Source organism: Eleginops maclovinus, chromosome 4 (assembly GCF_036324505.1).
Source record: "Eleginops maclovinus isolate JMC-PN-2008 ecotype Puerto Natales chromosome 4, JC_Emac_rtc_rv5, whole genome shotgun sequence".
NCBI classification, from domain to species: domain Eukaryota; kingdom Metazoa; phylum Chordata; class Actinopteri; order Perciformes; family Eleginopidae; genus Eleginops; species Eleginops maclovinus.
Genome location: NC_086352.1, coordinates 11,365,031 through 11,392,465, shown reverse-complemented (window position 1 = coordinate 11,392,465; position 27,435 = coordinate 11,365,031). Strand labels below are relative to the sequence as shown.

At 40.3% G+C, this 27,435-nt stretch overlaps 2 protein-coding genes across 3 annotated transcripts in view; one reads left to right on the top strand and one right to left on the bottom strand.

The window, feature by feature from the left end:
• Positions 1-19,773, top strand: part of frmd5b (FERM domain containing 5b) — a 59,586-nt gene extending 39,813 nt beyond the window's left edge. The window contains exons 2-14 of one of the 2 annotated variants that reach the window (XM_063881774.1): positions 3,965-4,069; positions 5,385-5,427; positions 5,592-5,670; positions 8,166-8,263; positions 9,899-10,022; positions 12,181-12,268; positions 12,514-12,602; positions 13,326-13,389; positions 13,779-13,870; positions 13,958-14,032; positions 14,121-14,189; positions 14,314-14,420; positions 16,544-19,773. In XM_063881774.1, the coding sequence (XP_063737844.1) occupies positions 3,965-4,069; positions 5,385-5,427; positions 5,592-5,670; positions 8,166-8,263; positions 9,899-10,022; positions 12,181-12,268; positions 12,514-12,602; positions 13,326-13,389; positions 13,779-13,870; positions 13,958-14,032; positions 14,121-14,189; positions 14,314-14,420; positions 16,544-17,130 (1,620 nt within the window). In that variant the 3' untranslated portion in view covers positions 17,131-19,773. Of the gene's footprint in view, positions 1-3,959; positions 4,070-5,384; positions 5,428-5,591; positions 5,671-8,165; positions 8,264-9,898; positions 10,023-12,180; positions 12,269-12,513; positions 12,603-13,325; positions 13,390-13,778; positions 13,871-13,957; positions 14,033-14,120; positions 14,190-14,313; positions 14,421-16,543 lie in introns of those variants that run through there. The other variant, XM_063881775.1, reaches the window with a different exon arrangement.
• Positions 19,774-19,974: 201 nt separating this feature from the next.
• wdr76 (WD repeat domain 76) lies at positions 19,975-25,904 on the bottom strand. Its single transcript, XM_063881776.1, has 15 exons — positions 25,723-25,904; positions 25,393-25,509; positions 25,240-25,308; positions 24,978-25,070; positions 24,078-24,136; positions 23,210-23,327; positions 22,985-23,086; positions 22,703-22,743; positions 22,416-22,569; positions 21,961-22,119; positions 21,721-21,836; positions 21,545-21,643; positions 21,146-21,298; positions 21,002-21,055; positions 19,975-20,914 (listed from the first exon to the last, which is right to left on the bottom strand). Exons 1-15 carry the CDS (start codon positions 25,756-25,758, stop codon positions 20,662-20,664), a joined length of 1,623 nt encoding a protein of 540 aa, XP_063737846.1. The 5' UTR covers positions 25,759-25,904; the 3' UTR covers positions 19,975-20,661.
• Positions 25,905-27,435: the final 1,531 nt, after the last annotated feature.

Sequence of the window (27,435 nt, the reverse complement as noted above, 5' to 3'; positions counted from 1 at the left end):
TGAAACCATAGCCCAGTCTGCTCTGATTGCTTAGCTAGCTGGCTCTGTTGTGATCGGTCAACCGCTTAGAGATGTCCCGCACATTAGCCTATCACGTACAATGTGTTGGATAGCCAGTAGGAGCCTGTAGTGATGTCACTGTGTTGCGGAAGTAAACAAAGAATTCCAATCAAGGTGTTTCAGGCAGGGGGAGGGGAGTGTGAGGGAGAGAACTTTAGGACTTTAGCCTTTGTAGACCATTTACATGCACAAAAACCTACATAACACACTACAGGAAAGGGAACCCCCCCCCCCAAAAAAAAGCATAATAGAGCCTCTTTTATAATAATATCAATTCATGAATTAGTTGTATTTAAATTCTGAAGTGTTGGACTGAGATGAATCGCACTGTCTCTCTGTTATTGTTTCGTGACTTGGATGTGGATCAGCAAACTCTCTCTCTCTCTCACACACACACACACACGCACACACACACACACACACACATATTTGCATATAGAAAGAAAGAAGCAGTACCATGATTAATTGGGACGTCTTTTTTGGGCAGCGCTGTATAGTTTACACGACATTGCACAGCAGATGGAGGAAGTGGGATGTGCAGGCTCTGAAGATGCGGTGGAGCTCCAGGTTTCACAGGTGCATCAATGACATGTATAATAGAAGAAGCAGGGCTGAGTGTGTGCATGTGTGAGACTGCACATTGATATGCGTGTTTCTATTTTTGCTGCCGGTACAGTCAGCAGGCCTGTCCTGGTGCGTCAGTGTGTAAATGGTGACAGTGACATACAGACACACTGATAGAGGAGATGGAGGGTCAGCCCACTGCATCCTGGGAAATGGTCTGGCAAGTGCATAGCTCGAAACAAGTGGACATGTTAAGTTGTGCTTTGGTGTTAGGTTTAAATAGTCGCTGATTTAACTCGCACATATACGTTTGCAATCTTGCCATGGTGTGCTTTAATGTCATACTACCTCTTTAATTGCTTACTATATCTGTCTTTGCTTAATGATTTTTTTCAGAAATTCTCAGAATTTAGATTTTTATTTCAGAAATTCTCAGAATTTTGATTTATTTCAGGAATTCTCAGGATTTTCCTTTTACATACTTGCATATCTTGCACACAGAAAGACCATTGTCTGTGTCGTGCCTTTTATTACATCCTGTACTCCTTTTGATTTGGATGAGGGGTGGCACCTAGGTAGAGCGTGTAGACACATGGAAACGTCATCAACACGCTGACTTGCAACCATGAGCTGCTCTTTTCACCGATGGGCTTAAGTGAACCTTATAAGTAAAATCTGCGCAAGGTTGCAGTGCATGTGTGAAAGGGGCTAAAGATCTGTTTATTAACAAACTGAACAAACGGAGGGATTATTCTAACTCCAGCTACTGAAAAGCTTTACTTTATTAGTTGTTGTTCATGCACATGGAGACAATCTCTCTTTTTGAGAAAATGAAGTTGTTCAATAGGACAGCTTTGAAATAAGCAATCTTTCATGTAACAAGGCTGCATAGGCATGGCAATGAGTGCAGTTTGTCATTAGCAGTAGCACAGGTTTAACCCCACCTCAAGAGGGGCATCAACTCTCATCTCAACATGCCCTGACAATGTTTATCCACATGCGACCTGAGAGGTGTTTGTGCTGCCATTTCATCTGATATTGAGTGAAACAGAAGTGTGAACGGGCTCCGTCATAGAGATTCTCACCTTGTGTTAAATGGTATATCTCAACAGGGATTGTATCTGAAAAGTGTTCATACAAGGGCCCTTTACTGCATGTATTCTCTTTTGTGAATGCTTTGCTGTGAAATGCTGTATTGAGAAATATTAATCAGTGTCAGCCGGCCTGGCTTGCCCTCTCTGTTTTTGGTTTTACATTTCTCTTCTCTTTTTCCTCTTCCGTTCTCATATTTCTGCCGCTGACTTTCTCTGACTATGCAGTTTTGTGTCACTCACAATGTGAATGCATTGTCTCTTCTAAAGGGCACTGTAGGATAGTTTATAGTCTCCATTGCATTGCCACTGAAGGAAGAAGAGCTATAGCCTATAATACACATGACAGAACATAATACACAAGTGGAAATAGACTGTTCAATTAAACCCAAGGTCTTTTGATTGGTATGTCAGTTACTGTAGGCATCTACAAAGGGGTTGGCAATGTTATTTGTGAAAACAGGTTGTAATCTGACAGTGGATTTACTATGAAAAGTTTGTTTGTAATTCTTATATTTACCCGAGTATCCCCACACCTTCTCTATGGGACCTCACTGTACTTCAACATGTTACGCATTGGCAAAAATATGTTTTTTTGGATAGATTTAGTTACCTTTACTCACAGCAAGTTTAGCTGTTTCCCCACTTTCAGATGTGGTGCTAAGTAAAGCTACTGCAGTATCGAACCTCTCATAACCTCTCTGCAAGAAAGCCTATAAGTGCTATTCCCAAAATGCTACTGTTAAAACCATTTATATGTTTCAAAGAAGGATGACAATCAACTAAACAGGCTTTCTGAACTGTCTAGATTGTCATCTGAACTTATCCTCTTCACCTTTGCATCCAATGAAATGATATTCATATTTTTTTTGCTGAAATCATAAACAAAATCATTCGCTAATATGTTGCACTTTTAACCCCTTATTTAGCTGAACAGTGTTACGGCCACGGCAGTTGTGACTCACGCTGTGACACGCAACATAGATTGACCAATGACCAGTTGAGTTTACAATCAACGAGAACTTTTATTTACACAAAATTATCTTAAATAAGGAAGGTCTGGAGGACTGGCCAAAACAGAACACAAGGGGTGGAAGGAGCCTGAGCCAGCCACACCATGGGCCGTAGGACCTAGAACTCCCCCCTAAACTAAGGGCAGGTGAGCAACCTCAACTGAGGAAACAAACACGCAAACAAACACTACCAGGTCCTCCAGTCATCACAGTCAGCGTGCAAATAGGATAGCGCTAAAGCCATAAGGGGGTCGTAAGCGAGAATGCCAGCCGCCGTCAGTCAAAGAGAGCTCCTCCTTCTCCTCCAGCTTCCTTTTATATGGGTGATCAGCCCCAAGTTGGGAACACCTGGGCAGAGGCGGAGCCAGGGGCAGTTTAGGTGCGCCTGCCTGCGTACTTAGGAGAGAGAGTGAAGGAGAGGGAGCACGCAACAACAGCATGCCCATAGTTCAGAGCTGAATGTATCAGCTTGTAACCAAAGCCCCAGTTATGGCCTCCTGTTGTTTTATGAATTCAGTGGCAGCCTTGTTTGCATGTACCTTATGGTTGCAGTTGAATCTAAATAAAGACTTCATTAAAATGTATTTTTAATTAGTCTTTTGGGAGGACGCAGCTTTATGCAAGAGCCATGCTCTCACAGGATGCCAGGCCTGTTTCCTCTCCTATTCACTGTAACACATGACTGAACTTTACATTATTTCAGCTTCTTTTTTTAGTTATCCATATATTTTATCAACTAAAGCGAAATTGTGAAACGATTGTTTCTTCCTTTTACAGCCTTTCCTTTGCTCACACCTCGTCTCCCTGCCTGCTTTTTTCTGCAGCAGAAATCTCTCAAAGCTTGCACAGGTGGCTGAAGCCTTAATATGAATATTTAATAGTCCCCATATATCTCCCTTGAGGATAGTGAAATATTAAAGTACTTTTTGCTGGCTGTTCTTACTTCTCGGATGCTCCAAAATATGTAGTTCCTGTTGGGGAGGGAAACACAGTGTGACACTATCAATACGTTGTATAATGTGCAATGCTATTTCTGCTTTAGGCGCTGTCGATTTCTGTGAGTGCGCACATACATGTGAATGCACCATTGATCTGCTGGGGGTTCATTAATTGTGTGAATATGCAAATATAGGGTAAAGATGTGAAAGGAAGTGGCTGGATTTCAGTTTTTTATCCTTCCTTCTCTCTTATATTGTCAGTCAAAAACAAGAACCTTATGAATAATTTCTCTTTCAGCGGGACGCCAAGGGTCAGTACCTGTTCGACCTGATCTGCCACCATCTCAACCTGCTGGAGAAAGACTACTTTGGCATTCGATATGTTGATCCAGACAAGCAGAGGGTAAGGATTTATTTCTATTATATTTCATTTGTTGAGTTTTAATTCATTCATTTGATTGTGCGACATTGTGACATACCATCATCTCCTTCTCTCTTTCCTCCTTTCATTTACGGCTTCCTACTTTTCTCCGGTCCCCTTACTCTCTTTTCTTTAGATTCTGTCTTTCTTTCTTCATAAATCTGGAAGGATTTTAAGTCATTTGTTTCCGTGAATTAAAAACCACTTCAGCCAAACTGTATAATTTCCCTGAATGAATTTTATAATTTTTACCTATTTTATATTTTAAAGCAAACCATAATGTGCACCCACGTTCACAGAGCGAATCACTTATCCTTTAAAAAGTATATTGGGGGGGGGGGTCAAAGGTAATCTAGCGTTGTGTTTAACAGGCTGGAGTTAATTTTGAGGATGATAGCACTGTTCAAATGTAAATCTTAAAAGGTTTCATGAAACCCTGTGAAGCTGATGCAACGATGCAAAGCCAATGGTGGCCACATTATCGCAGTCAGATCATTAGAAATAACAGATACATTAGAAATCTGTAGATCACCTGGTAGAGCTGATATTGTTATAGTCTCACAGGCAGTGATGGATGTTCTATTAAGTGTAAGGTATACATTTCAGGTCTTATTCATCTAATGAGTTTTCTTTCTCCTCTAGATAAATTCATATATTCAGGACATGTAGGTAAGCCTGCTGGTCAAATATGCAAGCTGGCAAAAGGCCAGACCCCTCAATCAATAGGAATATCTATCACATAAATCAACACAGTCCTTGGTGAATTTGCATGGCTGACCAATTATTTGTCAATAATTGCAATATGGACTGTGGATGGGATCCCAAAATGCTTTCAAGACTTGAAGTTGTTTTCTAAAATGCAAATGGGGTCTGCAAAGGGGATGACAGATATTTTAGGAAATGGTGAATGCAGGTGTTCCTAAAAAAGTTAATAATTAAAGCAAACAGCTTTGTTGTGTTTTGCGGTGATTGTGATCGCAATGCACCATTCTTGTCAGCGTGTCATCATCTCACTGATTAGAGTTTGCTCTCTTGATGTTGAGCACTCTGACGGAGAACAGCAGTCTCCTGATTATCCCGCAAACAGATTCTCTTCATCGCCTCCCTGCATGGAGACTCTGTTGAAAGGGGGTCTAAATGAAAAGGAAGCAAGGAGGTGCAAGTACTCCCCATGTGCCTTCCAGCTATAGATTACACATCCTTATGCCCAGCTGCTGAGCAATCAGACTTCAGGCTGACAGTTTAGCACCAAAAGAGTCTTTGTCCAGGTTTTTACCTTTCTTTTTCGCTCTTTCAGCATTGGTTGGAGTTTACAAAGTCAATTGCCAAACAAATAAAATGTAAGTATGTCATTTAACACACCTGATTAGTTGATTGAGTAAAAAACATTCAAGAATAAATGTGCTTACTATACTCTGCAACATTCTGAAATCATGGGAGTCCAATCCTGCCAACTAAATTGAAAACAAAACGTTGACTTATAAATATTTTTCTCTTTCCTCAGCCCAGCCTCCCTTCACTATGTGTTTGCGTGTCAAGTTTTACCCACCTGACCCCGCTGCCCTAAAAGAGGAAATCACCAGGTAAGATTTCAGGATATTTACCTCTCTCAACTTTAGTTATCTCTCGCTGATTAAGGTGCAAAAGTATTTCTTTGGTTCTAATTGCGTTATACTGACCATTTTATACTATCTCATTATACAACAGGTAGTAGAGTCGATGATGCAATCCTGTTTCATTATCAGGCTCACAATGAACAGTTGTAATTTGGGATAAAATCAATACAGCAGAAATAGTGATATTGTCTTTTTCATTATATGGATTCTCCTCTGCACCTACATCATCCACAATCCCACTCAACCACAGACAGTTCAGTCTGAGACTCAGGTGTTTTATGCTTGTAGCTGCTAATGGAGCCTTGAGCCACTTCCCACTACTATGTTCTAAGTGGTTGAGTAAGCACAACGTTTTCTGAATCAAAAGGTCCAATTACATCAGCATGTTTTAGCAAACCTTTCAACAGGCAACCAGGATTGCATTTTTTTAATTGTTTGACCACTCTCTGGTAATATCAACAATAATGTGGAAAAAGGGAGGTCTATAAACCAGAAAGTCAACCCAGTTGACCGATTAATCCTTTTGCGCTCAACCTGGGACAATTTCATCATACACCACATTTTTTGCGGAGTCATAACCAGGAGGTAGAAGTGCTGAGAAAATCAACATCAACTCCGAGGCACTTAAAGACGGGTTTTATTAAACCAGAGGGGATGTCTCTATCTTCTGCCTTTCTATTCATGTTCTTGTCTCGTAATGCCAGAACAAAAAGGTATCTTATTCTTAACGGTTATAATTTGATGCTTCTGCAGACAGCTTTTAGATAATTAAAATATATATAACTGCAGCCTGTTAGAGGTTGTATTTGCTTTGGTCTGAAGATATAATCATTTCAATGCTTAGGTTTGTAACCATCCTAACTGAATTTAGTTTCTACAAAAGATTTTCATGGAAAATGTCTGTTCAGTCCAGCTTCTTCTTTATTGAAATCACCATTCCAGGTCATCTGAACGACACTATTTAGAAGAAGACATATTCTGCTAATTTTCAGGTTCATATATGTACTGCCTCTACTATGACATGTCTCCATGCTTTAATGTTCAAAAGTTCTTTATTTTCCTCAAACTGCCTTCTTTTTCTCTCTGAAACCAGAGCCCAGTCTGCTCTGATTGGTTAGCTGGTCGGCTCTGTTGTGATAGTCTTAGCCTATCACGTACATTGTGTTTGAGCGTTAGCCAACAGAAGCACAAGTGTTACATAGTGATGTCGTTATGTCAAAAAATATATCAGGTGGGAGGGAACTTTGGGATTTTAGCCTTGGAGACCGTTTACATGAACAAAAACCTTCATGACACACTTCAAGAAAGGGTAAACGCCAAAAAGAAAAACAGACACATTTGAATTCCACGTTATCATTGTTAATGCAACCAGGAAGGTACAAGAAAAAACACTATATCGATCCCAACTGTGAGTCTCAGTGTGGGGGCGATTTGAGTTGTTCCTTATTCATACATTAAGCTACAGAGTCATGACTCTCTCCACTACTTCTCTACTGTGTGTGGCATCTTTGACAGCTGAACAAACTGCTGTGAGGAGTGAGAAGTGAGCCTGAGAGCTTCCATGCGCACGGATCCATGTAAATCACATCCATCTGCCGGATGCCACGCAGTGAAATCTCTCTTTCGCAATCTAGCTCTTTTTGAGTGAGCCTGCAAGGGACAGCTCTTCCATCCTCCTCCGTCTGTTCTGAGTGGAAACCCTCACATAGAATGGCATTCAAGCATAAACATGAACAGTTTAAGTATAGGTCTTCATGTTGCTTTTAGCTATTAATACACCGTATAATTTTACACCAAGGTTGTCGCAGGGTGTAAAACAGTTCAATAATTCCGCACATAGCAATATTTTTTACCACTATACTATTTATTGCTTTGCTGCTTGGAGAAAAGCCAATTTTCAGGCGTTTGAAATGATTGCTTAATGGTAAAATTGACATATGAGTAATCTTTCCGATGTTCAGGGGCAGATGATTGAGTCGCTCCCAGTGGATTTCAGTGCAAACCAGCAATCATATTTTACATCATGGTCAATTCTCAGAATGGTTATGCTTTAGCCCAGGTTCTGCCTCTCGACTGGCTGCATGTCCTGTGTCTAATAATCTAATAAACAACTTTTGATTGCCAATCACACACCTTGTAATTATATTGTCATTATAAGTTGGTTGTAGAGGGGCCCTAGATAATTGTTTTTTTTTCGCTAGCTACATTTATTTTACATTTTACTGGCTTATCTTTAATAACCACTGATATAAAACACAGGTCAGCAGTTTGTTTAATAGACAGCAGGTTTAAACATGGGTTGCAGATTTATCAAGTATACAAACTCACATGGAAACACACACAGACGCACCTGCAGCCTCAAGAGACACTCTACCTTTAAACCGAAATATCCACCGTTTCCGTCCACATTGATATTAACTAAATAATGACCCAAATCAGTTTATCTGTGTTCCACTCCACAGATATCTCGTCTTCCTGCAGGTTAAGAGGGATCTCTACCATGGCCGCCTCCTGTGCAAGACATCCGATGCTGCTCTGTTGGCTGCCTACATTTTACAAGGTATGACAAAAAAAAAAGGCTATCATCATTGAGTTATTACTCCTAAATGTCCGCACACTATGTTGAGGGTCATGGTGTCCGCAGACATATTCTAAAAATGTTAGATCTCACACTTTATTTTAGAGAGAAATAAGGCGATTAAGTGTTAGTTAACTAACCTCAGCTTCCACAGTCGGGATTCTCGTGATGGATATGCCCGCTAAACTAAAGCTGTAAATACATGTGAATGTCTGTATCTCCTTTGACAGAGGTTTGTTTCCCATTTCCATTTCCTTTCTGACCTTCTGATTTCCATATCACTCCGGCTTGTTAATTAACAGCTGTGTTTTATATGTCTATATGCTCACATTCTGCTATAGTAGATATACTTAACTGTCTGGGTGTGAGCAAATTTGCAAGCCGAGCGTGTTCAGAGTTTAAAGATTCTATTTGTTTGATGTAGAGTTTGAAATCTGAATTGGTGGTTTTTAACTTAAATTGAAAAATGTAAATGTAATAAACTCTGCAACACCGAAAGCTATTAAGACAAAATTCTGAGTTAATTTAAATACTCTTGGGAGTCTCTGTGAACACCACAATACAATGAGCCAATGTTTTAGAAGGCATTGGGTGATATTGACTTGCTTGTTATACTGTACATATTTATCTATATATTCATCTATTTATTAACACCGTAAAAGAACCTTGTGAAAACTGAAGGTTGTTTTTGTGTCTGTTTTTACAGTAAGTATAGAATAATCAGTTTGTCATTTTGTCTCTTCACGACTCAGTCGTTTCACTTTGCCAGGACGAACAAGTGGCAGTCTGAGTTTTCCCTCGCTGGAAAACTTTTTTCCACCAGATGTCTCTTGCTCATAAAGGCACTGATGTGCACACGTCAAAATGTGAATCCTAGTGTAAGTTACACAAACTGAAATGTTTCTGGCTCTCAAAATTCCATTTTCAGCAGTAATGCTGCCAGAGCAGTACAAATCTCCCTTGAGAGCAGACATGTAGCCAAACTCCTCCACTCCTCTGTTCCTCCACCATCAGTGAACTGATGTCAGCGGTTTGTAAACTAGGCTGCTGAAGCTGGCCACAGAACTGACGGGTATTTATGATAGTACCAACATGCCAAAACAAATAAGTACGGCATGGAATCAAGGTTACGTTTATTTTGTTTTTGTATGTCCCACAGGTGTGAACAGGTGTATTCAAAACCTTGACTTCTTGTTCTTTGTCTACAAATGTGTGTAATGTGGGCTTTGGTTTGGACAAACACATACAAAGACTAAAGTGGCAAAATGCACATGGTAAAGTAATTGAATACCAAGATAAAAATGACATGCATTTAAATATACAAAAACACTCTTTCCTTTTTAATGCCGCAGACATGTTTGATATGAGGATATGGTATTCATGATATCATTCAAGCCAAGAGTAATCAGCCCAACATTATCATTTGCTCATTGCAGGAAATATTGAAACATTCATGTCGTATATTACGTTCACATGTTGTTGTTTTGGACCTCTTTTAGTGCTTGCAACCAGAGCAATTACGTAGATCTGGAAAGGCAATCACATTTGAAAGACAAGTGGATTAAAAAGAAATCATATCTTCTTCCTTTCGGTGTCTTTTTTTACCTTTTTATCCAGCTGAAATTGGCGACCACGACCCCGGCAAACACCCAGAGGGCTACAGCTCCAAGTTCCAGTTCTTCCCTAAGCACTCGGAGAAGTTGGAGCGGCGGATTGCTGACATCCACAAGACTGAGCTGATGTAAGGTGACACTGGTCCATATCCCTGTTTCCCTGTGCAATCCCTCCCTTCCATAGCAGCCACGATACAAAGCATGAAGCGCTGAAGCACACCTCACAGATGATGCTACACACTGAAATCTTATAGTGCATCTTAAATTCATAGGTCAGAAATTCCTCAAAGACTATGCTAATGCAATATTGATACTTGACAGACAATATGCTTCAGATCCAGAAATGTAGGGACAAATTAGCCAACATGTTGTCAAAGGTTTTGAACTAATTCACTGTCTCTCACACAAACTATGACTCCTAAAAGGAAAGGTCAAGGATCTTTGTCGCCCATTTCCCATTAACATCAAGAAGCAAACCTTTTTTTAACGCCTAAAATCAACGCTCACACAATTATTCCAGTAAACCAGACAGGCAAACCTTTTAGACTCTATTTATTTGATGAAACCCACTTCTCCCTCCAGTAGTCCTTGGCTCTTTTCATGCGGAATACAGTTGCTTTTTTTAGCTTCACAAAGATGCAGTTTGGATACACTTGAATTCAACACGCCAAGGATGTCCATTGTCTCAGTTGCACTTTGCTATTACAGTTGAACCTTTGTCTAATGCACTGCAAGGTTATGGGTATTACTCAGTGCGGTGTAGAGTATTAAGCTTCCCTCTATAGTGGCACCATTTGGCTTTAATACAGAAGATCCAAAGCATTCAGTTCATGACACTGGAGCATCTTCAAAAAATGTTAGTTTTTTCTTTGCCTACAAGTTGAATAATAACAAAAGGATGAATGTTTCCAATCAATAGGGATTTGTTCTTTACAACTTTTTAGTTAGTGATGTTACAATTGCGAAATGATATAACATCTAATGATATGTGTGTATATGTGAGATCCATGCTTTAAGACACTGTAGACATTATTGAAATGTAATGTTGCGTTTTGATTTGCTCCAACCAAAATAGCACATTTCACACATTTTGAAGCAACTTAAGTCATATTTAGTATCCAATTCTGCATTTGCATTTGAGCGTCTTTTTGGTACTGTGCTGTTTAGCAGACATTGCCTTCATACTCTCTGTAGACCTGCCAACCCACTTCTGCAAAACAAGGCACTGAAATTTTCATGCACAGGTTCAGTTGGGTCCCTGATGCTACACATGCCTGGCTATTGACAGCACCAGACTGCAACGTCCTTCAGACTACAGCGTTTGGCCGGCTGGGTGAATCTGGAGCTGTTCCCTTTGGAGGTGGCTATAGTCTAGGAACATTTTGCACGATCTAATCTCCAAGGGTCGGATGTCAGAAGTAGTGCTAATGAAAGGCAGTGTGAAAGGGTCTATTATTTAATAATTTATCAGAAAAGTTTTCTTGATCACTTTTCCAAATGAGTGCTCTCTTAAACACTTTGGAGATGTGAGGCTGCTGCCATGTTCCCTCCTTTAACAGTAAAATGCCAGGTGTAATGAAAAGGGCCTTGGATGTGTCTCACTCAACACACAGCAGGTGATGGCCAGTGTGATGGATGCAGATGTCACACTCCCCACTCCTTATCTTTAAAATGGTTAGCAAAGGCTGACTACCTTTTGGATTTTCAGGATGGTAGTGATGTCGTGCTCTCATAGGAGCATTGTTTGTGTTATGCTCGGGGACTGATATGAATTTAAAGTAGCGGTCAGGTTGAGTTAACATTGCTTCGCTTCCTTGCCCTTAAAGTGTGAGACAGCCAGACAGTGCATGCCAAGGTCACCGCCTCCTGCCACAGCAGGTACACACAGTGAGGCTGTCAGCCTGCTACTGCTCCAGCTGATGCCTTCATGGTTGATGGGATAGGGTAAACCCAGGTGGGCTAAGGCACTGCTTGATCCTACACTGCCCTCTATAGGTCATTTCCTTTCATGTTGTCTGGAGCAATCAGATATGCATCTTCCAATAGTTTAGCTGCACCTGAAATCTGAAAATTCATCACAGTGCTGGAAGAATTATAAATAAGGGTGGATGGGTAATAGGAGAACATGTGCTTGTTTGACAGAGTAAACGTTTTGGGCTTCAGCTCATTTATCAAAAACAGCACAACGTTAAAATCAAATGATGATGTAATAGAATAAACACAGTAATAGTTTGACGTTGGTTCTGAAAAATGCGGGTTAACCAACTTATTCTTCTCATCTCCCAGAGGTCAGATCCCTGAAATATCAGAGCTCAACTTCCTCCAGAAGGCTCAGATGCTGGAGACGTATGGAGTGGACCCTCATCCATGCAAGGTGGTCCTAAACAAAATAAATATGGAATTATGAGCTTCTGCTTTTTATGACTCAGTGTTTAATATAAAATGGGATCCAGTAAATGTGAGATCAAGTCAAGCATGCCATTGATATAAGTGTTATTTGACTGTCTTTAAGTGTCTTTCTTTATCACTAAGGACATTTACAAGAGAAAGTTATTTTACTATGATTATAAAAGCTTTTCTAAAGGAATAATAACAACCTTTGGTTTTTGTTCCTGTCAGGATGTGTCTGGGAACCCAGCTTTTCTGGCTTTTACTCCTTTTGGATTCACTGTGTTGCAAGGAAACAGGAGGGTCCATTTCCTCAAATGGTGAGTTCAGATAATGGTTATTTCTGTATGTGCATGCCAACATTCATGAAGAGGGCTTTGCAGTTTTTTTTGTCAAGAGAAAGTAATTTCCGAAAGGTCCACATGGACTATTTTAAGTACAAAGCAGAAATATAAATATATATTTAAAGCAGCGATGAGGACATACATCTTTCCAGCTTTTCAGTAGCGCCAGAAAACTTCCAAACATTTGTTTTAATATTTTCTAAATTTAGTCTAAATCCTGCAGGAAACAAATGTAATAAAACAACTCTCCCTTTCATGTATTAAAGTAGCTTCCAATATATCATGTGCAAGCACTGGGCGAGGAGTCCAAATGAAACAAAGAGTAACCAGTGATCCGAACAAAGGATATTAGTTACAGCTGAGTCAACCGGCTTCAGTCTGAGTTGTTTGGAGTTGTGTTGTTGTAGAAATATAGTTTTTCTAATATCATTCAGCTTATTCTTGGCTTTTTCTGTGATTAGTAACATATTGTTGAGATTGTTGAACACTGAAATGAAACACTGTTGAATTCGCCTTCAGTCTCTATTAATATTTTAACACTTTTATCCAGTTCTGCGTCTCCCTTCTTACTGCTTCAATTGCTGTCTTTGTTCCTCTTGTTTTCTCTTCCTCACTTCGTCTTCGTTTGTTTCCATTGTTTTCATTTCCCTCTCTGTCCATCTATCCTCTGTTTTGTCTGTCTCTGTACCTCAAACTCAGGGAGGAGGTGACCAAACTCAAGTTTGAAGCGAAGACATTCCATGTATATGCAAATCAAGCAGAGGTATGTGCATGCATTATTAAAACCTTCCATTTTCTTGCCTGTGGAGCTCATGGAGTTTAATGAGTGTGGCCTTGTTTTATTCATGGGAACACTGCAAGTGGGGAGACAGTGTAATCTATCCTTAATAATGAAGTAAATGGGAAGTGATTGGGTAGCAGTGTGTGTTAGCCATGGGTTTTAGCAGAGGAAAATGCAAAGTAAAGCCACTGTCTGAGCGTTGGTTTTTAAAATATGTGCTTTGATTGATCTGTTATAATGCACTGTGGCCATTAGATTAGTTAATACTACAGGAAATAACCTCTTGATAACAATCATTATCACCCTATGGAGTCTGATTGAGGTAAATATATATGATGTAAGTATGAGTTAAAGTACTGTACATGTTACAGGATAAGAAGATCATACTGACATACTTTGCACCTACACCTGAGGCCTGTAAGCACCTGTGGAAATGTGGAGTGGAGAATCAGGCCTTTTACAAGTGAGTGACAGGACATAAGACACAACACGGCACAACATAATGTTTATTATTATGTAAGTTATGTTTCCTATTTCCCTTTCCTCACAGGTTGGAGAAGTCGAGTCAAGTCCGCACTGTGTCCAGTAGTAATCTCTTCTTCAAGGGTAGCCGCTTCCGATACAGGTATTGAACTGCTCTCCAAATATTGTTGATACGTTTTATGAACAGTGCTTGTTTCCGTGTGTATGATTTCACATTTATGTTCTCTCAGTGGAAAAGTTGCAAAAGAAGTGATGGAACAAAGTGCCAAAATTAAGAGAGACCCTCCCGAGATACACAGGTCAGACTCACTAAAATAAATCGTTATCTTAATAGACTTAAGAAAATATTGCCTGTAGTCCGAAATTGAGCTGAAATGTGGAATATCAATGCGTTGTATATATATGACATGTGTGCACATTCAGGGCTGGCATGGTGCCAAGCAGGAGCTGTCCATCCATCACACACGGCCCTCGTTTGACCAGTGTTCCCAGGACCCGGCGGAGAGCTGTGCACATCTCCATCATGGAGGGTAAAACTCACTCAAAAGAAAAATACTGTTCAAAAAAATGCAAATGTTAGTCAGTCTGCACATCTCTTAGTCAAGTGTTTCCAACCCTTGTATTCCTTAGACGTACCCCAACACCCTTATTAAAAAAAGTCACCCTTTATCTGACACCACCCATTACACTTTAATGTGTTCAATTGAATTTACTTTAAAGTGATGTTTCTGCGTCACTAATAACTATATTAGCTGAATATTAATTTATACAACAACGATTTTTACACAGTTATATTCCATTGTTTGGTATATAATTGACAACTTTACTATTTGCACATTACTTTTAGCTAACTGTTCCAATTCTTTACTTTTAAATAACAACTGCTAAGCTAAATGTTTTAATACATTTTACTACTTAAACATTTACCCAATTAATTACCTTCATTTTTTTATATTTTAATTTGTCCATCTTACCTTTATCCAGAACTTCTATATTTTTCAAGCCTTTACTTTTACTCGCCACTTTTTTTGACTTCTATACTAACTTTCTAACTAGTTCAGGTGTTACAGTATATCTTAGTTTCTGTTATTTCAAATTAGTTGTGCTGCTTCTTGGGAACCAGTTGGTTGGAAATCACTTGTGTGACTTGATCAACTATAGATTACACACCTAAGGCTCTTGCACCATTTTGAATACTCTCACACACACATTTCCTTTCCATGTGAGCGATCCCCCACCCGTGAGTGTCATTCATTCTCTACCCTTTGTGTGGTATTCACCTTGATGTTTGCTTTCTGAAACACACACACCCAAGATCCTTGAGCCAGGGGTCTCAGCATTATTTTGACATCAGAGATTCAATCTGTCAGTTTTTAAAGGGCACTTACGTCCTATCTTTCCTCCAACAGGCTATTAACCTTTATCCAGTGCTGCCACTGTGAGTTCATTTCCTCTCAGTTGTTATGCCTCTCTAAAACTAAATAAACTTGTAGCTCAGTCTGTTTTCAACAAAAAGGGTATTTTGTCAAACCAGCCCTCTCTTTCAGGCTCTGATATTGCACCCCTTTGTTGCAATACTGAAACAAACCCCCTGTGTTGTGTCCTGTTGCTCTGTCTGCGCTGGCATTTCCACTTGTAATAATATCCCATCCTGAAAATAGCACATGCTGTCAGGGGCCACGCTATGTGTGTCACGGCAGGGAGGGACGGTGGCACAAGTGAGCCACATTCCTGTTCCTTGTCTTTCACATGTCTGTCTTTCCATTTATCTTTATGCCTGCCAGCATGTGGGGGCTCTCTGTGGTGAAGGGGGGGAGGGGGGGGCTACTTAGCTAGGCAGCCACAGTCAGTGACAAAGACGCACAGCAGGAAGATAGAGAGAGGGGAGGCTGTTTCAAGAGCGGAGAGAATAAAGACTTAAAGTACAGCAGTTAGTCTTAGACTGGTCTTTTAGCGCCACTGGAACCATGGTGAAGTGTCTGATCCGGATCAAGACCAAAGTGAACGTTCACCTGCGCATGATCAACCACTGTTATCGAGATGTGAATGTGCGTGTGCTCTCTCTGGGACCCAGACTCTTGGGGAAAGTTCTGGGAGTCCTACCGCTCTTCCCCGCCCTCCCTGGGGATTCTTCCTCCTTGGGTTCTGCTCCTGGGTCGGGACAGAGCTCGAGGACTCCCTCCAGGCTAGCTGTCCCTCCACAACTCCATGGCCGCAACAGGCCAGCTAACGGTGCAGGTAAAAAGAAGAAATGGTTTCGCCTTCCAGGAGTATTGAGTGCTGCTCCTTTTCATGGTTCTTGTGGGTTCAAGTTGGACCACCTCCTAGACGAGTAGATTTTGAAGGATGAGTGAAATACTTTGATGTGAAATGGTTTAGTTCTGGCCACATCGAAATAATAAAATTAAAGGTCAACAGAGCACAGTGTAGAGTGGGTCTCTGCTTTAAGGCTTATTTAAATAAAACTGTGCCAAATCTCCATTTTAAACCTCCTCTTTTACAGGTTCTACTCTATATAGTCACACATTTGCTGCAATGGCTTGTCGAACTTATACATTTTCCATAAACCGTATAAGGGAATCTCTCTTTTAATGTGTTCTGCAACAGTACGGTTACTAAACATGTCTGACTCATTAACCATGTTTGTGTTCAGGTCTGGAGTCCCTCCGAGACAGCGCCCACTCCACGCCCGTGCGCTCTGTCTCCCATGGCGATTCCTTCATGTCTTCTCGAGGCAGCATGATGGACAGCAGTGAGGCGAGCACGTCGGCGGTCATCTCCGACGAGGCCTACAGCCCCTCAGACAGCATGCTGTCCACACCCGTGGCCGAACACGGGATGGAGAACCCTCTGGCTCGTCACCTCAACGGGGCTCCCCGCAGCGTCGATGATAAAGAGTCAGAGGCCGGAGCGTCGAAGGAGGGCCAGGCTGCAGAGTTTTCATCTGGCAGGAGAGCACTTCGTATGGTCAAGAGCAGGCCGGCACCTCCCAGCGACGTGGAGGAGCTGAACAAGTTCATCCTGAGCGTGCTGCGTCTGTTCCTGGTCACCATCGGACTGCTGTTCGCCCTGCTGCTGCTGCTCATCATGCTCACAGAGTCAGACCTGGACATCGCCTTCCTGAGAGACATCCGCAAGACGCCTGAATTCCAGCAGTTCCACTTTGAATACTTCTGCCCTCTGCGGCGCTGGTTCGCCTGTAAGCTACGGTGGATGGGAGGCTTCCTCATCAGCAAGTGAAGCAGAGACTGAAGGACACAATGCACTGATGGAGACAGGACATACAAAAGAGAGGAGAGAGGAGGGGACGGAAAAGGAAAAGAATGACAGCCTTTTTCCCAATATCAACCCAGCTACTCTTATAAGGGATTTCCTGTCACAAGCCAAGGACTGTCCTCTGAAGAGCCTTGTTTATTATATCTGACCATCACTGCGAGGAAAGGAAATCACATTTTACTTTGGAAATTCAGGTCATTTCAAGGTATTTTATTTTTACACAAAGCCACAGTAACAGGGTTTCATTTAAAAACACTGAAAGTCTGACAGACTTCACTCATTCAACCACAGATATAGTTGCCTTTATTTTTATATTCATTTATATCCTGCAACATTGACAGAATGACCTTTTGTGTTTGGGAGTGTATTGCATAACCTGAGAGTTTGAGTGACGTTTTTAGAGCCAGTCTAGCTCAGCTTATTTATATATTTTAAAGCCAACATTCATTAAGCTAGAATTTATTATGGTCACTGATAATTAAACCTGCAGTTTTGACTTGTATCTGGGGGATAGAGAAAGTGTGAGATGGAAAACCTTGCAGCACTTACTGAATGTAGATCAGACCTGAGTTAAATTTGCAAATAATAAGATTGGCAACCGAGAGCTATTTTACCCAGGAGTGATGTTGGTGCTGTTGATAATGTAAAGTAATAACGTGTCTAGTTTGTGGTCAGACGTCAAATAACGGTGTGCTCATGTTCCCATTTTTGTCCAGCCACTAGAGCACCGATAACATTATTGTCCTATGACTATGATTAACACACAATTTGTAAGGATTTAAGTAAGTATTGGAGGTGGTAGATTTACCGATTTTTCTAAAATAGCAGCCAAATAATAGCTAGATTCAACTTCAGTGTGAAAGAAACAGTCGTCACGTTGCTGTAGTTTCTTTTACAGTAGTTGTGAGCTAGCGCTGTAGTGATAGTGAAACGTTTGGTTAGTTCTTTGACTCTTTGTTTATCTTGATGTGCAATACTGTTTATATCAATAAATTAGAGTCTTTACACTTAGGGAAATTTGAGCTTTATTTACCTTTGTAAAAATAAGTGCTTTTCCCCCACAGTGGTCAAAAGAGCTTGTTGAGTGAGGGTCAATTCACTTTGTTTAGCTATGCTGTGTTCAAGTGTATGCTTTTGTCTGTAAAAGCTGAATATGTCAGTCATGTTTCCATTTTTGTACACAATCCTGTCCCGTTAACACAGATTTCCTCACAGTGGCTTTTAATGGACATTATTTTCTACTGTGGATGTATAGTTTCCAGCCCTGCTTACAAGAGAGCCTAAGATAAGTCATGTTTACGTCCTACTGCTATCCTCATCGTCGCACCTACCAAAGAAACCTCTGTTGTCTGGTATTTGTCTGTTTGCGCCAACAGATGGGAACTCTGATATCCACTCTCCTTCTCCAGCCTTATTACGTATGTGTTATGTCACATACAATTTACAGCCCAGGGCAATCAACAGCTTTATTTAAAACCATACAGTTAACTAATGGTCCTTTCAACAAGTGGTTAATTATAGACTGGTGTATTATACCCTTATAAAATAATGTTTTATTTATGCAACAACAGAAGTGGTTTAGGATACTGAGGGGTTTAGGATATGCAGGCAGTAACGTATTAATATTCAATTACTTCACAAAACAATCCACAGGTTGCTAGTATTTTTGTACAGTATAAAACAAATTTAAGGGAAAGTTGGGGAAATAATAGTAGTATTAATAATTGTGTGTGTTGGGTGAGTTGGACAGAAATATTTACCGATAGATTTATATATTTTTTTGCCTTCATTAGTTATTTGTGTGTTCGCTTTCACTCAGAAGGTGTTCGCTGATTTTGATTGATTGTGTACGATGAAAGGCAAGTCAAGGCAAGACCTGTTTTTACTGCATATAATTTGTACTTTAAAGTCTCATTTTATGTTCATGTGTATGAAAAACATAATTTGAGCAATAAATATAACAGATAATATAATGTTCAACAACCATAAAGCTGCAAATGTACACTGCTATTCGAAATGGCTTTTGAATCTCCAACCCTGAAAAAGGTAACCGGCCTGTAGATGCATGTGTGAGGGAATGATGCCCACTGTTTATTACACAGGCGTAGGTAACGTTTTCATGGTAATCCTGTCTGATTGTTGCCTAATCACTGCTCTTCCTTGACTCATTTTAGAGAAACAGAGTAGATGCAAAAATGATTGTGGAAGTATGTGTAAAGGAACTGACAGAACACCCAATTTTTTCTTGACTATGAAAAGGATTTAGCAAAAATGAAGCGAAGCGATTTGTATTTTAAGCTCATTTAAAAACAGCAGAAGTAGCAAAGTCAACACCAGAATATTCTCATCGAACTGCAGCTTAATACATAGATTTTTAAATTTGTTTTGCTTAAATGTCTAAAACACTTGAACTAACAAAGTGGGGGCATGATGGCTCCATTGACACGCAGCACTTTTCTCCTGAATCGTAACCAGGAATAAGGCCTCCGATGCGGTTTTACTGTAAGCTTCCTTCCTGTACCGTGTTCCTGCACATGGAAATGTCTTTGTAAGCATGTGTTCTGCATTTATTACCTCCAAACAAGACTGCTCATTTCCAATCACTGATTTAAGACTGGTGTCATTTATTTATGAATAAATCTAATCTATTCTTGACACATGTCAGCTAGTGCGGCTACAAGTTTGATCTTTAATTCACAGCAGGAACAAACGTCCAAAATCGGTGCCTACACAAAACAGACTGCAGCCGACGCTAGTAGACGCAGTATTCCTTAGTCACAACGATGCCACCTTAAGGTGACAATGAGATCAGAATCAGAATACCTTTATTTGTCCCACTCATGAAATACAGAGCACTTATTCAAAATGTCTTCTTTTATTATTATTATGCACCAAGAAGAGAAAATAAAACATTGAAAAGAAATAATACATTTTACAACATTTCCAAACAGAACATTACACACCTATTTTATAAATGTCTCTGAACTGTGTCATTTTCTACCTACCGTGTAATCTGATATCGGATGCACTTGGATTTTTCTTATTATCAAAAAAAACTCAAAGAGATTGAAGTATATAATAAATAGTTGGCAAACATGAAGCCAAAACAAAATCAGGCTTTAGAAGTCCCGACCTACATTTAGTCCAGACTGTGCAGGACATTGCTGCTCAGTCACAATCTGCAGGTACATCAGCGGAGTGTGAACAGTGCTGCAAAATAAGTAAATGATTTAAAGTTTCGCTAAGTGAAAGTTAACATTCAAATCCACAGTAGACTAAAGACATGAACCTGTGACTAAATGTGTTTCGCAACGGCATTTACTGTGAGAACCATGACAAAATGTAATGGGTCTACAGAGGGGATTATACTCGGTCCAAACACTCAGAAACCCTTCTATACTGAACGGGGGCAGATGGACTAACACGTTTTTCTTACATGTACTTTCTACCCAACTGCAAGCAAAGCATTTATTTGGTCACATTTTGGTTCTCATCTCAGTCGGTGAATACGTGCAGGCGTCCTGAACTATTGCCCCCAAGTAAGGCGTTCGTTGTGGGGTGGAAGGCAGTGACGGACAGCACTGTGGTCAGGTGGTGTGGATCTTCGAAAGAGTGCTGGAGTTTGCCGCTTTCGTGGAAAACCTCCACACTTCGAGGATTGAACTTCCCCACCGCAAAGCAATCTTCTTGTTTGGGGTCCCACACTGCCGATACTTTACTCAGCCAGCGGCCTGTTTGCATGTTGTGTCTGAAAATGAAGATTGATAAGACAGGTTGTGAGTGTGTCACCATTAACACAACTCTGAAACAATAAAAAGGGACACAGTGGGTGTACCTGATGGATGTCAGCAAGGGAGATTCTGTAGTCATTGCAGATGTGTCATATATTCTGTCAAAAGAGATCAGGATGGACATTGAGCTGAGATTGAAAAGAAAACTAAAGTGTACACAATTATTCCAAGTGCTGAGTCGGCTTCACCTTATGTGGTCATCCAAACAGGATGTGAGAACTCTGTTTCCTGTTCGAGGGGAGAAATAAGCGCTGGATATGCTTAAAGAGTGGCCCTGCAGCGTGGAGACCGCCTGATTGCGATTCTTCTTCAGGCATCTGCTGTCGTAAATACTCACCATCCTGCAGACAAAACCTCAAATCAGTGCAATCCAGTAGAGCCAAAAATAGCTAAATATTAAACAAGAGGCATGCATAAAATATTATAGATAAAAGAAAATAGAAATGACACAAATTACAATTACAAAAGTGGAGATCAAAAAGAACCAGTACATGTTTTTTAGAATACGTCAAGATCCTCTGATTCTGACAGAACAAAGGGAAATGTGGATCAAATGGTTATGACCAAGGGTATCAAAATGTTTGTACCTGTTTTCTGCAACAGCAAAGTACTGCTTCTGTAAAGGATGAACGCTAACACAGCGCACGTTCTTGGGGTCCATATTGTGGAGGGACTCGTGGGAGTTTCTGCAAAGAATTTAAATACCAGTGTTTCTGAAACATCATTCATTCACAAAACATCACTTTTAACAAGTATTCCTTACCCTGGGGTGCGCCTATCGACGATGGCCACTTTTCCATTCCAGTTCCCAACCAATAGCGTCGAACAGTCATGTGACAGGAAGTCAAACGTTCTCAGGCCTTCTTCAATGTCGTACACCTAGAACCATATGCAAACAGATTTACATCAGCTGAAATCTGAAGCTCTCTCCGACCTCTGGGTGTAGGAGGTTTACCTCGCAATCTTCACAATATGAATATTAGAGTAGATTTCATCCTCTCACATCATCAAAGACAGCCTTCTCGACATCCATGCAGCGCAGAGATCCGTCGTAGCTGAGGCTCAGCAGTTGGGTGGGCTGAGCTCTGGAGAACGCCATGCAGCTCACAGGACTAGTGTGGGGCTTGAAGAGTAGCACGCCATCATCCCCCCAATCCCCACCCTGAGGGAGCAAACATATTTACATTTTGGGCAAAAGGTAAATTATAACGTTATCATACTACGTCCAAATGTACATGGAATTTTGATATGTTTGAAGTTGTTTTTACTGTGGTATCAAATCAGTTTTCAGAATGTAATTATTTCACTGATATTGGTATTGACTACCAGCTTTCAGGAACTGTGACCTTCCTAGTTAGGAGTCAGATCTTCCCAGCTGATCTAGTACGTTGATTTCTGCTCTCCATTGATGACATACAAATGCATAATATCTTTGAGAACAGGGGAGAACAAGCGCACCAACGTCCACAGTCCTAGATTTCCCCACTTGTCTCCAGTGGCCATCAGCAGGCGACTGGTGCAGGGGTGGAAGGCTGCAGAGACGATGCGCTCCTTCACCACTTTGGCCACGGTGTGCTCCGTTATCCTCATGTGCTTAAGGGCAGAGCAATATCTGCGGGAAAAGATTAGATCGATATTTTTAGCCAGCACGAATATTTTTAAATGTTTGATTCTAAAACAATGGCTGAAGGGAAACTAATAGAAACTGAAGGGTGGTGCAGGAAGGACAGCATTTTAAATCTTACTCTTTCAGCTCAAGGTCCATCTTTCTTTCTTTTGCCGAATCCTATAAAAAGAACCATTCGTTTTAGTATTTACCATTTGATTTAGAAAACACATAAAAACAATATCACAGTTCAACGATGCAAGACTACATATCTCAATAAACCTCACATATTTTTTTTAGTGCACATGCTATTCTAGATTTGTCCACAGCACTGTTTTTCTTTATGGGCGGGGAAAATAATCAAATGAAGGAACCAACAAATATATACAACGCCCTAATAGATAGGAAAGGAGAGTCTTACCTCGGAGTAGAGCTCAACAAGTTGTGAAGGCAGCTTGCTTCCCTGCTCCATGTTGACTGGATTCATAGGCAGAGGGCCAGAAGGATGCTTGGGTGACGAATACTTTAAAGCAAGTTAAAAAAAACTCAAGTGAACAAAAGAAAGCAGCAAGAAGATGAATTCAGAGAGACAGAGCAGCATAAAGTGAGGCATGAATGCATCATAAGATTACTGACATGCAGCTACCTTTGTGTAGGTCAGCGTTCCCCTGGGTTCACGAGGAAGTGTCAAGACCTCTGCCTTAATTTTTTGGAGACGAAGGGATTTTCGAGCTGGAAGGACTTCCTCTACAGCAGCAAATGACCTAACAGCACAGAAAGAGAGCATTACAGTTACATGTTAAGTCTGCACCTTAGTGATGTCACAATGCAACTTGTTTTTCGAACCAATAAGTAGTTAATGATCAGTGGTATGAAATTAAGAAAGAAAGCAAATGCTGTTTGAAAAGATGTAAAGCTATATAACAATATACTTAATGATGACCAACTATCAAGTTGTTGTAACCAATGAAGGAATAAGATGTACGGATTGTTCACACTCCCTACTATTTACTACAGTATGCTTGTTTTAATCAAAGTTAAAAGTCTATACATTCCCAGATACATTAAGAGAGCAGCATGAGGCATGGCGCACACACCTGACGTCCTGCCCCCCACAACCATTTTGTTTAGAAATCACTCATACGGATGAGTATCTTGTTAAAGTGCTATTATCAGCCAGTAAGAAAACGATTACGAGAATGTGGTACAAAGTAGACCCACCGACTGAGGAGCAGTGGATGTGCACTGATGAAGAGATTTTTGTAATGGAAAAAAAAATCACACATAAACTGAGACGAAAAATGGACTGATTATAGAGAGGACGAGAAGAGGACACCACCATTGCCACTGGACAATAAGGACATTGATTTAAGGATGAGTGTTTAACTGTGCATGTACGATGTTCCCTGACACTAATTGTTGAAAGAAAAATTCATTAAAAATAAGTTTAAATAAAAAAAAGAAATCACTCATACACTGAATTAAGAGCGCAGCATTTTCACTGCGGACCATACCTCGACAGACCTCTATGCGATGGCTTTGGCTTTGAACACAGCTTCAAATCCTCCGCTGCCTTTTGACAAGGAAAGAATGAATAGAATTAAAACCCATGCACAGAGACCACAAGAGAGCTAAAATCACCTTGAGTTCATCCAGATTTGAGCAGAAACAAACAAACTTCTGTCTCGTCTTTTTCATTTTATGAATGAAAAAATATCTAAGTCATTTGGACTGTTGAGGGCATGTGATGTAGTACAGAAATAGAGTATGACAAATTGAAAAAGCTGCACCTTTGACAACATTTTACTAATGAATACTAACTTAAATGTGAAGTATTTGATGCATCAGTCATACATATCCTTTCATATGCTGTTTAATGTTAGTGTACTAGGTTTTTATTCATTACTGTACGACTAGGTAAATATTCTTCTGGTTGACTTTTAGACGATTATCCTGCTAGCTGCCACTGATGGTCAAATGAAATGGGATTGAGATATATTTTTGACAGGTCAGCCCGTGCTGCTAGGGTGCTTCTCAATATGCTAACTTGAGTCAGGGAGGTTTAATTGCACCTTGAGGAGATGAGGGGCAGAGGGAGCTCTGCAGGAGCTTTGTGCAAGAGAACAAAAAAGGTGTATAAATCGTGTGTATAAGCGCAGCACCTCCACACAGTTTGAAGCAAGTCGTACTATGTAACTGATGTCACTTAAAACTGTAGCCATAGAACCAATGAGTTCTAAATTGATCCTGAATTTCCCAGGGATATATAAAGGTTTAAGTTATCTTATCTTATTTGGCAGCTTCTGGCTCCTATGTCCTCTTATCTCTCACATGAGAAAGTGATGTACGGTAAGTGAGGAGACACAGTAGGAAAACTTCAAAGCACCCTGGGACTACCTTACAAGTCTACTTACCTGTAATATGTTCATGGAAGACAGAAACGCTTTGTTCTGTCGAATGTTCTCCAGGCGTTCCAGTTCATATACTGAAAGTCCTCCATCTTCATGCTGTGTTACACAAAGACACAGCACTGACATTTCACAATAAACGTTCAATTACTGTAGAAGATGAGACTACTGCACAGTTGACACACGTATCTGTACATGCTGCAACAAAATTCACAGACATAAACTGAGAAATTAACATCATAAATTGAGCAGGGTAGTTCATACTTACAGATGTACACTCCTCCTTAATGTCCTCTCTGATCGTCTGACTTTTGTTTTCGATGTCAGTAGTTGTTTTCTATTAGCAAAATAAGGGTAAATTAACAGAAAATAAACAAGCATACTAAATGATACTAAAGGTTATTATCCAAGTGTCTCCTACCGTTTTCTTGCTTGGTGTTTCCTCTGGTTCCGGTGAGGAATCGTAGCGTTTACAAACCGTGGTTTTTTTCCGTGCAGGTTGTCGGACTACTCCATCGAGTTCTTTAGAGGTAATTTTCTACAAGGTGTACATTATTAAGGTAATTTACTGGAAATTAATAATTGTAATAATGCAAGTACTTTCCCATGTTTGCCTCGCCTCAACATGCTTGCTGACTTTCTCAAGTTAGTTTAGCACCAACACTTATGTTATACATGGAAAAGCTAACAGATACAATATGGTGAGTAACCTCCCGTTCATTTAACCCGATTAAAAACGCCAACTGCTTACCTGTAATTGCACACAAAGTTTGCGTTTTGTTGTCATTTTAGTGCACTTTCAGCGATTAGAATAAACTACTTGTGCGGAACAAAACTCCGAAAATGCGATTTCAAAAAGCCCTACAGCAGCTAGGTGAAAGACTAAAGAGGAAAATAAACTCGCGCCACATGCTCGAAATGTTTTGTAACTTGTCCCGCCTCTGTTGTGAAACAGAATCCTAGCATCTCATTGGTTAGTCTTCACGTGTCGTCAGAAAAAGGGGCGGTTCTGTTGTCAACAGCCAATGGGCAGCGTTACAATTTGATTGACACCTAATCCATTGCTTCCGTCTTCACCTTCCACAGAACAAATGATTATGTCGTCTTTTGCCGATGTAGGCAATAGCAGAAAGGAAGATAATAAATAATACTGATGTTATTTAAAACAAAATAAGTACTTATTCATCCCAAACTGGGAAAAAAAACTCAAGCAAAGAAAGCGTGTGCTTTAAGTGAATGTAAGCACAAGCTGAGGCAGCACAGAGCCGATACATAAACAGATGGAAGTGAAGATCCAGTAGGACGTGGATAGGAGAAATAACGGCACATATATATACAAATAACCAGGGTGCGATTTGTAGGGGGGGATGGTGAGGATTTCCCCCCCTCTGGTTTTCCTATCCCTACCTCTGCTAAATTATTTTTATCTCCGGTGGGGACAAGGATTTCCCCCCCTTGATAGCGATGAATGCAACTTAACTGCTAGCCTACTTAAACTCTTGAAATCTAACGATCTTCAGTGTCTTTACATCAGAGTAGGCTATTCAGCAGCCTTCTGGCAGACGGTGCATATTTCTGAACGTCATCGAACACAAAAACATTGTAACATTTTTGTGCGGGAACTTCGCAGGAAAAACAGCGCTGAACCAAACATGAAACGCGTTCAGAGCAGCATATCATCTTACTTTACAGGACCCATTTGCAGAATTGTGGATAGAAGAGGGCCGAAATGCTGCAGACAATGCCCCGATAGGAAAAACGAAAAAGCCACCACAAATTTGTCACCAGAGCCGACTGTTTACTTTGTCTAGTTTTCCAGACCTGTCCCTGAGTGTTGACAGCACGTTGTGCTATTTAGTGAATTATTTTGGGTGTTTGATTTAAGTTAATTGGAGGGTCTTTTCATGGAGAGCATTGATGCTGTTCTATGGTGCTTTCTGCCTGTTAGTGCATACGCATGTTTTTGTGACGTTGAATAGAAATCCATGTATGGGTTATTAAAAGTTTTGCCATGTTGTGATGGGGACTAATCCACGGACCCGAAAAAAGGGCCTGTCTACTTTTTGCGTTTTTTTCTCCCTAGTTATGCAAGTTAAAAGTCCAATGTTCTTGTCTATGAATACATTTAAAAAAACATCCCCCCCTCTGTTTTTTTGTCAAATCGCACCCTGCAAATAACATACTAAAATAAGAGGTGATCTCATATAAGGGAGATAATAACCTTAAGTAGATAAAAGGCCAATAAAAGAGCAAACTCTCAAATTCTAAACCGGTGAAGATGCAAAATACTATAATGATATTAAAACAAGCCCTGTTTTAATTTTCAAAGCATGCAAACAAAAAGAAATGTAATCCATACAACCTGAAACCTGACTTTTATTAAATGCATTATGTCAGCAGATTTCACATAACTTTATTAGGTTAGTTGAAAGAAATAATATTAAGTTTAAATAACAAAAAATAT